The 14,173-nt window shown below is 37.1% G+C and overlaps 1 protein-coding gene across 7 annotated transcripts in view; it reads left to right on the top strand.

The window, feature by feature from the left end:
* elmo1 (engulfment and cell motility 1) overlaps window positions 1-14,173 on the top strand; it is a 101,995-nt gene that overhangs the window by 33,807 nt on the left and 54,015 nt on the right. For 5 of the 7 annotated variants that reach the window (XM_023345016.1, XM_023345020.1, XM_005797313.3 and 2 more), the window contains exon 2: window positions 9,032-9,188. In XM_023345016.1, coding sequence (XP_023200784.1) covers window positions 9,111-9,188 — 78 coding nt within the window. In that variant the 5' untranslated portion in view covers window positions 9,032-9,110. Of the gene's footprint in view, window positions 1-9,031; window positions 9,189-14,173 lie in introns of those variants that run through there. The other 2 variants (XM_023345019.1, XM_023345021.1) reach the window with 1 other exon arrangement.

Genomic DNA, 14,173 nt, shown 5'->3' on the forward strand with positions numbered 1-14,173 from the left:
CTCAAAAACAGAGAGACTGTGCCCTACGTGAACATTAACAGTGTTTGTTCAAAAAAGAAAAAGAAAAAAAGAAACCTTTATTAAATAGACTGCATTAGACAGCTATGGTTTCTGCTGCTTTTATCTGCAGTTGTCATAAACAGCAGAATCATAATGATATTAATGTAAGAACTCAAGCAGTAAGAACAGGCTTTAGGCCATATTACCTTTGAAAGTCGAATACTTAAAGTATAAAACTTCTGTATAGAGTGTAAAACAGGCACATTTTAAATCTTTTTTTAATGTGCAGTATAATCTCACAACTGAACTGTTTTTTTCTTTTGTTTTTTAACTAAAATTAAGGGTATTTTTTGGAGGGCCTTTAATAAGGGGTGCACCAATTTATCGGTGCTGATTTCCTTAATTTTGGGAGATCGGCCGATTTTTACATATGAAGCCGATCTTATCCACCGATCTGATCTAGTTTGGCAAAGCTCTAAGAATCAACAACTGTCCTCCTTTGCTCTTCGGTGAGAAAGGTTTGACTGACAGACCGGCCCACCAAGTTTGCAGATTTTACAATTAACAATGGTGACCCCACTGTTGACAACTCAACAACTTTCTTGCTATATTGTGGTATCGGCCAAAATCGGAGTCGGCAGGTTAAGCTTTTTAAAAGATCACTAATCGGTGATCGGCCAGAAAATTGCAATTGGTGCACCCCAGTTTTTAATTAATTAGTAAAACCTGTGAAAATGTTACAATTATATAAAAACATGTCATTTATTTTATTTAAAATTTGCTTTTAATCTAGTTTAAATGTAATTTAGAAATGTTAGGCACTTTGAAATGGACTAAAATTTGTCAATACTTATCTACACCTTGTGTCATTAAAGAAAATCATTGACACTGAACATGTACATGTAGGCCTGTCGCGATAAACGGTAAATCAATTAATCGTGCGATAAATTAAAACTATCGACGTCATTTTAATTATCGGCATTATCGTCTCTTCCAGCCTTTTTCTCTTTCTGTTGATGACACCAAATGAAAAAAGGCTCAACTCCGGTGCTCTCAACTGACCCTCCTTCCTCATTTCCTCAGTGTAAAGCCCAGCGCACACTACACGATAGACCACACACTAGCCGACAGAAATCCTAGGTATGACGGTTCGATCGGGTTCGGTCCTGCCGTGTGGTGTCCAACAATGGGCACAAAATAATGGCTGCAAGTTCAGTGAACTAATTTTAAAACCAGGTATTAATCAATGCTTTACTACAATCTACTTGCAATGCATGTGGCTAGTGTCAGCGTAAAGTCCTGACTGAATGAAAATCATTAGAACCTATTTACGTCACGTTAACGAAGAACAGCTGAAAAGTTACCGGGTTTATCAACTGCGGTAGCAATTTCGCTCCAACTCCTCCCCTTGTCATTTCTATATTCTTTGCATGTTGAATAAACATTAATGTTGTTTCCACATATCATCTCCAATGTCCGCTGGACTTCGGGTTGCGCCGTTTCAGCTGTTTGGGATTCCCCTCCGTAATTTCCCCTCAGAAAGCGCGGAGGAGAATCCGCGCTTTCTGATTGGCTACCTGTCACATTCAACAGGCTGCGTTAAAGCTCCCAGTCGGGGAAAATCCCTGATTTAGATCGGTTGACGATCTACCGTAACACACCACACAATCTTAGAAAGACCAACGATCTAAGATTGTTGTAAAGGGAAAAATAGGAGCAAAAATCACGTAGTGTGAACTATTGCATCAGGTAGTCGATGTGCCCGTCTTCTCTATATAAATCTAATTATTACTGAAGGGTAACATAATATACAGACTTCATAATCTGCAGTCTTTAGGTTGAATGCAGTATTTATTTCCACTTTGGCTTTATGTTGTTTAGTTTTTTTTTTCCAAGTGTGTTTTTTGTTAATGGAGACTGAGAATCCATTTTATTTTTGTTTTTGGTTGTTTTGGTTGTTTTGTTTATTTTGTTTATCAGTTCCAGTGTTAAATATTCTTTTGAAAGCAAAGTGTATCTATCTTTGGCAGGAAATCACATGCATTATTACGTCATTTCCATTAAATCAGTGTAAAAAGGTCTTCAAACAATATTATCATTTATCACAATAATTTTTGAGACAATTAATCGTTGAGCAAAATTTGCTATCGTGACAGGCCTATGTACATGTCTTTATTTTTTAAATTGCAGATTAAAATGTAAACAAAACTTAAGACAGTTTAACAGTTATTTTGTTTTTTTTTAAATATTCTATTGTATAGTTAAAACAAGACCTTGAGTTTTTAATGGAGACTACATTTAAGCAGGAATCAGTGGTTTTGCCTGCATCCCGTCTCTCAGACCACGGTAGCTTAAATGTCAGAAATATTGCAGGTCAACCTCAGGTCATCTATAATTTCTACCTATTTCTACATAATCTGCATGGTGCATGGAAAAAAAAAAGGATGACACTTAATAAATGCCTGTTAACTGAGTCTTTCGGTTCTTCATCGAGACCAAGAGGCGGGTGGGGTGAAAGGTCAAACTGCTGCCCAATGTTCCCTCGCAGCATCACGGCTCCTCTTCAAAGACCATTGGATAAATTGGCAGCTCTCACACATTTTCTCTTCATTGTGAATTCCGTGGGAAAAAACTGCAGTAATTCTGTTATATAACATGAAAGATTTCAGTTTTTTTTAAAATCAAGTTTTGATATCCAAAATACGCATTCTAGTTTTTGCCCCATTAATGTTGGTGTTCTGTTTTCATATTCATTTTTCTTTGTGTGTTTTTGTTTTGCAATATCATTTGCTGCATTTCCACCTCTTGCATTGCAGCCTTTTGTTGTTTTACTTTCATTTACGCTGAATGCCGTGTTCTATCAGCGTCTACCTCCTTTAAGCTTTATTACCTCTTACTTTCATGTTTCTTTGAGTTTCTCAGCCATATCCTCTCTTTTTTTTTTCTTTCCTTCTCTACCCCTCTACAGATGAGGTGACCCTCACATAACACTGCATGAATTATTAAGGGGAAACCAAGTTCTGCCCAACCAGTCTGTGGTCATCTCTCATCTGTTCTTCCTTTTGCTCGTTCCCTTTCACTGCACTATTTATTGATGCTTGTGCTTTGAACCTCTTGATCCAATCACACTTTTTTCAACCATTTCAAATCACTTTTTAAATATTTTTGATTTTCTGAAAATCGGGAAGTTATGGCTAGGTGTAATATTCCACATTAATCTAAATAAACACTTAAAATATATCACTCTGTGTGCAGCTAATAATTCATGAGTTTTATTTTCTGAATTAAGTTTCTGAAATAACTTTCCAAGAATATTCTTTTGAGATATACATGTGCTATATATATATATATATATATATTTATTCTAGCACATTTCAATAGATGTACTCTTGTGGTACAATGAGACATTTTCAAAGGAAATGACATAGGAGAATCTAAACATCTTTTCTAATTCCTGGATAAAGTTCTGCATGGTCAAACTTTGCACAACAGTATCACTCAGAGAGAAATCCAGAGGAGGACGGTGGGACACAAGTCATCAAATGTGAGAAAACAAACTCAATGGACAAATGGGTGCAGGGAAGTTGAGCCGAGTCCTGACAGCCAGAGTTCTCTGCAGCAAATAAAAACAGGGAGATGTTTCTCTCTGGGAGCTTTTTTGACCTTCCGGCGGAGCAGAAAATAAATTTTCACTAGTTCAGGGTCGACTAAACGAGGTTGGAATAAATCAACCTGCTCAGACGTGATGAGCTCTGACAGCAGAGATAGCTCAGTATCAAACCTCCATTTACAATGAAGCGGCTGTGATGAGATGTCGGAGTGACACAATGGGAATTGACACACAGTTCCGTAGGCCTGTAAATACACGGTCAAACACGCAAAAAAAACCAACAAAATCCTGAATCTTGTTGCTTTGAAGTTGTTTTCAGGAGCGGTAGAGGGAAGGAAAAAAGAACATGCTAATCAGACGAGGCTTTCTTCTAAAGCTGCTCATGGTGTGGTGGTGTGTTGCACTGCTTTGTCTCTAAATTAGATTTAAGCCTGTTTTTTAAAGAGATGTGCCCCGACTGCCAGCACTGAGGTTGGTGTGTGTGTTCCTGCATGTTTGTGTGTCTTTCCAGCCAATAATTCCAGAGGGTAACCGTGTTTGCGTCATCTGAAGTCACTGTTAGATGACAAGATGCTTGAAATAATATACTCATACACACAAAGCATAACCTCAGTGTTTTTATTGGAGCCAGCCTTCAGGCTGCATTGCAGTACTCTTGTCAGGAGGAGAGCCTCTTATTTTGGAGAGAACAGACTAACAAACCTCCCCTCATCAGTTGCATGCAAATGATCAATTTCGATAAGATCCGAGGAGACCCACCGGTATTTAAATGACAGTTAAAAACGTCTGCTGTTAAATGGAACAAAGATAAAGAAAAAAAAAAACCATAATGCTGCACATCCATATATTTCTTGTTTTACTGTGATGTACATTTCTTTCTGGTTTGAACTGAAAAGTACAAATAGAAGTCATGTTTATTTCTGTGCCGCAGACAGCGGGGTCGTTCTCGACAGTTTATGCATCTGCCCACAATGCATTGCAGAGAAGAAGAAAAAAACTAGAGCGCTGCAGGTGAAAATATTTTTCTCTGATAAAGAAACAATGACCTTGCATCTTTTGATAATGTCTTATTTTCAGTCATTGCTGTTGATCAGTAAATAGCCGCAGGACATCATGTATTTCTCCATAAATTGATTACATTTTTTTTTTCATCTTCAAAAATTTCATTAAAAAATAGCTATATAAAAGGGTTCCAGTTTTAGTTCTGCATTTGTACTGACGTTCGTCATCCAAATGAGAACTACTGAGTGCACAGACAAAGTTTCCGTCCATTAGAGGGACTTGGTGAGAACTTGACTTTTTGTGGTTGCATAGAGGACAAGATGTACTCTGTGATGTTGTGGTAGGCAAAATACTCTTAGAAATCTGGGATCTCTGTTGTTTTTTTTCTGTAGCAGCTAAAATACACAGTATATAATCCTCACAGAATTGAATAAAGTTGCTTGGTTCTATATTTTTTATAAGTAGAAAAAAAGAACCGTTACTACTAGTGACTATTACATGAATAATAATCACATTTGTAACATGTGTGTGTTGTTATTTTAAGCTTGATAAACTGACTTAAACAAAAAAGAATACAGGCCAACTTAATTTTTTGTTTGTAGTTAAGATCTTATTGCACAAAACATAATATCTATTTGTCATTCTGGACAGGATAACAAGCTGATTTAGTTTGTTTATTGTTCAATCTGCTCAAGTGACTAGTTTATAGTCAGCTGCTTAGCAGATAATCTGAATTACCTTCACAGAGATGAATATCGCTACTTTTGTCTGCATGCAATGACTGCTTGTGTATCTGACAACTAGCAACAAACTCGATGGCCATTTTATTAGGTAATTTAATGGAATTGTGTTTTTACACAAATTGTGAATCATATCGCTGTAACTCTATGCATTTACTTATCTAAAAGTGATGAGCATGATATACTGAAGTTCAAATCGAGTATTAAAATGGGAATGAAAGAGGATTTAAGTGACTTTAAATTGGTGTGTTTATTGATGAGAGATGGGCTGGTATGAGAAACCTAACTTTCTAAAATCTTGCTGTATCTTTTTAATAGTAACCAGTCTATGCCGGCTTGTACAGTGTTGACAAATAGTAAGAAACTATGTAGTGTATAAGTGACTCTTGTTATAGATAACCACTAACATATAGAAATGCTATTCTGCTGTGATAACCATGTGAAAATCTTCAATTCATTAATTTTTCCATTACCTATCTTTGCAAGGTAGCTCCAGCTACACTAATATATTGAAGGAGACGCCACATGCAAAACTCCTGCAAATCTCTAGGGCTGGATTTTTTTTGTTTTTCTTTAATTGCTTGTTGGGTAGTAAAAAACTATTTTGTGTTCCTTGTTAAGTTTTAATGGGATAAAGAAACCAAAACTGGTTCATTCTTACAATGTAGCAATGCCGTGTTTCCTCTAATGCTGGCTTAGAATGTGAAACGTTGCTGCAAAATCCATTTACAACCCATCATTTAGTCTAGATGAATCCAGAAGCTATAGTTCTTCAACTATAGCTTTATTAACCTTTTTTTTCTATGAGAAGGTTTCCTTTGCTTTTCATTTGTTTTGATAGAAATCAAAACATTAACTCTTCGATGTGGCATGTAGTTGTGTTGAAGCAAAATGTGTTGTATTCTATACCTAATTTTTCATTCATACAATACAGTAGACACAGCTTGGACTGGGAGGAGCAGAAAAGTGTTTCTCCAGAAATTTCCAACTTGTCCAGGCGCTGTTAAGAGATACAATAACAATACTATTTGGTTACTTTGATTCATCTTCTCAAATGCCTTACAATCCCGAATACAGATTCCTAGCAGTCGATTCATTTCAGTGCGGCCCGTAGTGGTGACCCAAGCATCAGACCATCAGACCAACTCTGCTGCTGGTCTGCTGGCCTGTCATGGCTTAAGTCTCGACAGGCTGTGACGGGGGTTAGGTTTCAATCAGTGTCTTTACTCTTTCCTGACACAGACTGTCTGCATGTTGATGACTAACATGTTTCCGTCTGCCGAAGATGAGTTGGCAAATCACACGAGTGAATACATACAGTAACACAGGATGTACAGTGCTGTGAAAAGTATCTATTCTTTCTCTTCTGTTTTAGCTTTTTTGTAACTTATTTGTGTTTTTTTTTTCTTTTCCTTTTTTTTGGGACAGGATTAAAAAAAGCACAAGTAAACATAAAAATCAGATTACGTCCTCATTTGTTACTGGTCAAAAAAGCTATCTAAATCAACCTTACCCTATGTTATAAAGTAGCCACAACAAAAATGTAACATCTGTTTATGCTAATGAAGTTGCGCTTTTACGTCGTCGTGAAGGAATTTTGGTCCACTCTTCAGAATTGATTTATTTCAGCCACATTATCTTAAGCTGGAATTTTGACATGGCCAATCCAAGACTTGTTGTCTCAGCCAATATTTTTCAGTATTTAGCTGTTTGTTTTCATCATGCTGCAGTCAGCGCCTTGGTATTTACCATTAAACATTATTTATGTCAGCACAAGTTCATAGTAGAAAATAAAAAGGCAATCTTTCAAATTTCCCATACGCTGAGCGTCTCCGGAAGTATTTAACATATATTACAGAACCAGTCTGCTGTTGAATTAGTTTAACTCTTTCATATCTCTGTGGTGAGCCTTGAGCAGCAGATGTGACTTGCGTATGTCACCCGTTTTAGAAAGAAAATCACACCGAAAGCTCAAGCTATTGATGTAGCAGCTGCCATGACAACGGCCTCTTGAATTATGGTTATGTGGATTATTATGGGGTGACTCACACACAAAGCTAGGAAACTATTATTATGTATACTCTCTTTGAATTATTGTATATTTACACAGAGCTGTGTGTTTTGTTTTGTTGAATTGTGACTTCAGGTGCAGAGGTTTTCTCTGTTTTGTGTGTGATGAATGGACATATTCCCCCACTCATTCTGTGCATAACCATGCATCCATGATTTGTACATCAACATTCAAAATGTTCTGTTCAATGATGTTCTCCCAGGAATTTGTCCCAGACAGTTTTTATGCATAATGGATTAAGATTTTTTTTTAAAAAGTAAACCAAGTTCTTCATCAGAAACTTGGATGTTCCGAGCTTTCCAGTCAGGGATAAATAATAAATAATTGATGGTATATGCTGTATGAAACTTCCACTTTTCCACTTTATAGCTGTGAGCAGTAGTAGGTTTCATTAGATCTCCCCCTGCACACACACACAAAGCCCCACTTGTGTGCTTCAGAGTGGCTGTGATTTGGCCGGGTTTTTTTTCTTTTCTTTTTTTCTCGCCACTGGTCCTCTAACTGGCTTATCTTGGAAATCCACTGGGTTTTTCAGGTCAGTCTGGTTGCTGGCGCCTCCCTCACATATCGTGCTTCTTTATGCCCTCTCAAGAGTCCTAATTCAGGTTTTAGGAACCCTGGATTATGAGTTCAGCGTTGTGGTGTGTGCATTTATTACCTTCAGGAGCAGAGAGGCTTTTAGCTGGCTGTGAGTTTGAATCCAGTGAGCGCATCATTGTTTTTAAGTAAACGTGCAGATTTGGAGTACGTTCACACTTTGACTTGTTAAACACCTAGGTCATCTTTTATGTACTGTAACTAATTTGTGGTAAACACAGTAGTTGTCAAATTTCAGTTTGCAGGGTTTTCTTGATTTTCTTTTGTTCAGGAAATCCTTTTTATGCAAAGCCTTTGATCGCACTCTCCATATACTTTCACATATCAAAGAAAAATTACTGTCATCTTCAGATTGTCATAATGGGCAATGAGATTGAAACACATTTGTTTATTTGAATCTGTTTAAAATGTTATTTTTCAGAGTAGATGGACTGATAATACAGCATACAGGCTCAAAATATAGACATTCACGCACAAATTTAGATCTCTACTAATATTTAAATAAATGTCCGTTAGTGAGTTGCCATAGACTAAACACTTTGCATCTATTACCGAGCTTCCTGCATGAATCTAGTTCAGTTTTGTCACCCATTCTTATCATCAGGTGGATTTAATTTAAATTGTCTGGTTTCCTAGCGCAGAACTTTTACACTTGATTCATACATTTCTAATAGGTTTTGATGTCGGTGTCGATCCAAAGGTTTATTGATGGCTACTGTTCCGTCCATTTCAAACCCAGTTCAGATTTTCCTTTTTTTTAACCAAATTGTGTCCAACTTTCATGTTTTTTTTTGTTTCCTGTTAATATCAGGTTAATTTTGAAGAAGTTTCTCTCAATCTTCATTATGTGACCAACTGTTTGAACCTGTAATACTGACAACAAAACATCCCCGCAGTAAGACACTGCCAGCAAGACGTCTGCAATTTCTCACTGCTCAAAGAAAAGTCTTTGAACTGTGTCTTATATAACCACATACCTCTGGACCAACGTGCTGCTCTTTCTGTTTGCAGATTTGGATGAACCATCTCTAGAATTGTTTGACAGTGGTGTGAGGCAGCGAGACGCGCGCCAAACACTCTCCCGGCAGCCATGCCGCCGCCGGCAGACATCGTCAAGGTGGCCATCGAGTGGCCTGGGGCCTTCCCTAAGCTCATGGAGATAGACCAGGTGGGTGTCTTATAAAGCACTGTTATTCTTTATCTGTTACATCTACACATCACTAGAGTTAAACAGCTGATGATTTGTTAACACTGCATACAGAATACATATTTAGTGTGAACACACTGGTGCACAATAATCAGATTTTGTGTAAATAACAAAGACGCTCGGGGGCAACAGGGAGGTGGGATCCGGGCTTAAAGCAGCTTTTCCATTTTTCTCAATAATGAGTCTAATTGGCCCAAAGGTAGGGCTCTTAATTAAAGATGTCTAATGGAAAAACACAGCTAAACAAGCGCAGCTTCAAAGTTGTTACACTGACTGCGACAATCAAGCTTTCTTTATTAACCAAAGTCTTTTAAATCCGTTTTAATTCTTAAGTAGTTCTTCGAAGTCCTTGCACCAGTTTATTTGACAGTTGACTTGTGATTAAAAATATATATATTTTGGATCCCATATAAAGAGTTGTTTTCATACTCACTGTAAGTCCACACATACACCCAGCCAGCAAGACGGGTGTATGGTCTCACATGACTGAGACGGGAAGATTTCGAATAAATGTTTCATCACTCTCAAACTATTTTTTCAAAGATTTGTTTGTTGTAGCCTCATGCAGTCCCTGTTTGATCAATGTAAATGTTTAGAGTTTTGATTTAGAAATTCAGACTTCTGAAAAGATTTTACTAAAATGTAAATTTGATGCTCTACACCATATTCTTACCATAGCATCAACAGATATTCACACTCAACAGCAGCTTGTAAATGGGTTACATCTATATAGCAAATACAAAAATAATATTGATTGCTCATTTAGTGGGATTTAAAAAAAAACAAGTTTGGTTCTCTTTTTTATTTTTGTGGAAATTTCTCCCTCTAACACCCACTCAGAGACAGATGAGCGCATTATGGACATGTTGTAAGGTTCATATTATTGGCTGAGGACTCATTTTGATTTCGTGACTGGTGGAGGCTCAACGTTTGAGCTACAGTAACAGAATGAGCCTGTTGTGATGTTTTGTGATCCAACAAATCAAAAAGAGTGCCTCCTCTTAGGAAAAACAATTCATCTTTATGGTCAGTTTTGAGAGAATCTCTCAGTTATGCAATATTGCGCACTTCCTCTAATAGGCTCTTGTTGCTATTTAGAAGATCCATCAGACATCGACTGTTATGAGATTCTCAGTGTGATAATTATGAGTGAAAATAAATAGCATAATCAGTTTAAAAGAGCATTTGCTTTTATAATAGTGATGGAAAGTGCTCTTATAGTTTCCATACTTTACCTGTCAGAGCTTTTATTGACCAGAAATATTTTCCAAACTGCCATGTTGGTCTTTTGGTAAATAAGAAAAAGGCTCATCTGTGTGCAGGCAGCAACATGTGGAGGGAGAGTAACGTTCCCTTACTTTGTGCTCCACACAGAAAACACATTCACGTCCTCTGACAGCTTGTTAAAACGACTTCAAACAATGAAAACAGAAAGTTTCGTAAATGTCTGTATAGCTCTATCAATAAGTGGCCTACGTCTACTGGGAAATCTAACAGCACATATTTCAAATCTCACCATATTAAATCTACTTCACAAAGCACTAAGTTTCTCCTACATTTCTGCATTGTACTCGGCCTTCATGCTTTAGGTTCAGTGGTAACTATCAGGCAAATTTGACTGCTTGGTTTTATCTCCACTTAGTTGTATTTTTATCTAATTTATGAACATTTTATCGCATATCTGATCATAAAATGACTTTATATGTTACATCATTTTAGTTACTTAAATGAAATGTCAATTTGTGGTTTTGATTTGCTGCTGCAGTGGGAGCTGGACAAAATTTAAAAGAAAGAAAGAAAAACAAAGTGGCCTCTAACTTGAAAGTATGTAGTTAAACAAGAACTTATGTTTAATTTCTCATCATTAGATTCATTGAAAAGCTCATAACTGAACTGCTTTTAACAATTTGCTTAAGCGCACTGACTGCTAATTTAAGATGAATGTTAACCTTTTTTAAATTCTCATTATGGCCTGCTCTGAATGTCAACCTATGGTCGGTGTCTGACAAACGGTGACTAACTCAGTAATAAAATAATTAGCCCAAATAATGACTACCTCGCATAAAGAAGACATGTTTGCTGTTTAATTCCACATACAGTGTGTAATGTGGCCTTTTTCTCTGTGCCTGTGTGTTTGTGGGTGTGTGCGCAGGCGTGCGCATGTGTGTGAGACTCACAGATGGGTTAATTACTGTACAAGCTATGAGTCACTGAGGCAACTGGAGCTACAAATGCCCTTCTCATTGGATAATCCAATGAATGAAGCATTGAACTATGGAGTACTTGTGCTTCTGGTTTTGCTATGAGTCGTTTGGAAAAAATACAGAGTGTAGATTGAGGGGATGTGCTGAGATGTTTTATGAACTACTTATTTATCTTAATGTAGATTGGCTTTAGTATAGTTTTGCATCTTAATCTTGAATCCACCTGCCTCCATCGCTCGTTCCTCCGCTTTTCTCCAACTCTCTTATCTGTCATATCTCTCTTGTTCCACCTATTTCTTTTCTCCTCCTTGTCGCTCTTTGCCTCTCCCTCTCATTCATCCCCCCGCTCACTCCTCCTCCCTCCTTTGTGTTGTGACTGTGAAACTTGCGCTCTTCCTCTTCTTCTCTTGTCCTCCACCACCAGCCCTCCCCTCCCTTTCCTGCCTCTCCTCCTCCTCCTTCTCCTCTTGTATCTCCTCGGTACAATAGGCCCTGCAGTAGCATATGGCTGTCTGAGTCATGCGATGAGGAGTGGGCTTCTGCTGCTGCTTGAGTTGTCTGAACCCAGCAAAAGATTGTTCATTTATAAGCGGGGGTGTGCGTGAATGCAAATGTGTATGTCTGCTTTTGTTTTGTTGTTGTTCTGTTAATTGTTGATGTGGGTACAGCCCCTTCTTATGCGATTTCATTATGTAGATGTGTTTGTATGGGAGCTGTTTTAGTGCTGATGCTGATGTGTTTGCAGTCATTTGGGTTCCTATCCAGCTTCTGTCGGTTTTTGTGTTGTCTAATTATCTGGTTGAGGTTTGCAAGTTCACCCTTAACGAGTACTAGTTAAACATTCATGGGTTGAAACTTAATTAATTCATGTTCATAGCTCACCACCTAAAATTCAGAACTTCCACTCAACTTCTGATACTTGACCTTTGTCTCTATATAGGAATATAATCTCTAAAATGATGTTATAAGACAGCATGTAGGCTTTGTCTGCTTAATTTTACACTCATTCACGTTATTTTTCTGCCTAATTTGAATACTCCATTGTATTTGTTTTTAATTTCACTGGCATATGGGAAGATAGAAAAATAACAATCCAGCCTCTTTTTTACTACACAAACAGGAACAAAGATGCGCCAACAATGCAGATTTTATTACAACACCGTTGAATTCAAAGCATTCATTTATGCTTTGAATAAATGAATGCTTATGTTTTCTGGCAAAACATAAAGTTGGCCAGAAAATGGGTTTATATCAGGTTGCCTTTGAAAAACTGGAGGTTCGTTGCCTTGTCCTGCAGCATGCCAAAGTGTCCTTGAGAAAGACAATGTTCCCTGAGCTGCCCGCAAAGTCTTTTTTGGATATAAAAGTGAGAATAATTAAAGATTTGCATATAAAGTGTAATAATATGCACACACATCCAACAGGCAGCGCTCTGCGTGTCTGTATTACAAACTCCTTGTAAGACATTTGGCAAAATCCAGCAAAACAACAAAAAAAAGAAAGAAAAAAAAAACAAGTTTATTGTCAGTTATCATTGCAAAGGCGTCTCTCATGCTACTTTGTATTCTGAGACAAGGACAGTCATCCCAACAAATGGACTAGTCATTTCATATAGAAATATCTTTAATGTCTGACTCAAAACATTTGCATTTGCTCAAAAATGCTGATAAAAGTGCAAAGCAGTGTAGTGTTCACAAAAGGGTTTTGTTGGGAAAATGTTTTTCAACCAAAGGATGGGAAGTAGCTCTCTGCCCCTGCTGTTATTAAGAACTTGATAAAAACAATATTTGTAACCTATAAGAAAATGTGGACTTCAAGGAATAGGCTACTGATGGCCCAGTGAATAGTTTTGTTTTGAGGTTTACATGCACAAAAATGCTACAACTATTGATCTCATTTACAGGCTGCCCAGCAAATGTCATAGGATTAAACAGATTTACTTCACTGGAATGTTTGGGCTGCAGAGCACCGTTTACCTTTAAAAATAGCAATAGTTGACTTATTTGACCCAATACATATTTAATTTTTTTTTATCCTGCTTTCTCAGTTCTTAGTGCACTGTACTCTAGGGCGTACATCACAAAGCACAACCCTGCTGCATCGTGACAATTATAGGACAACAAAGTAGTGCAGCCAAAATACCAAACTGTACATGTATGCATAACGACACAGAGTCTGCAGTGATCCAAATCGCCTGATTCAATTATACCCTGCTCGGTATGCGACCTTATTTACTTTGTTTGTCAAAAAATGCTGTTTAGATTTAGAGGAATCTGAATGACTTGAATTATTTCAAAGTGGAACAAAATAGATTTGGCAAATTCTAATAAACAAAGAAATGAAAAGACTAATCCTTCATGCAAGGGATGCCCTTATCACGATCCAGGAATCTTTCAGGATCAGGAAATATATCTGACTTGACACATTCAGTCGAAACCAAATATTTCTGTCCACTGGAGGAAAAGATGCATAACTTTTTTTTTGTATTGAATCCTCCTAAACATTTTTTGTTTTAGGTGAGTTAAGATCACCAAAATAGTTTGCTAAATACCTGGATACTGAGATTTTTTGCAATAACTTTATTCAAACCCACAGGTTTACATTCACTACAATTAATGTCTTTTCTAAAATGTTTTTTAAAGACTAGAATTTATTACTTCATGACATCTGACCTACTCAAACACACTATTTCTAATTGTGACATAAAAATCTGAACCTCATATAAAAATATAAATATGTCAG

This window comes from Xiphophorus maculatus, chromosome 13 (assembly GCF_002775205.1).
Source record: "Xiphophorus maculatus strain JP 163 A chromosome 13, X_maculatus-5.0-male, whole genome shotgun sequence".
Classification (NCBI taxonomy): Eukaryota; Metazoa; Chordata; class Actinopteri; order Cyprinodontiformes; family Poeciliidae; genus Xiphophorus; species Xiphophorus maculatus.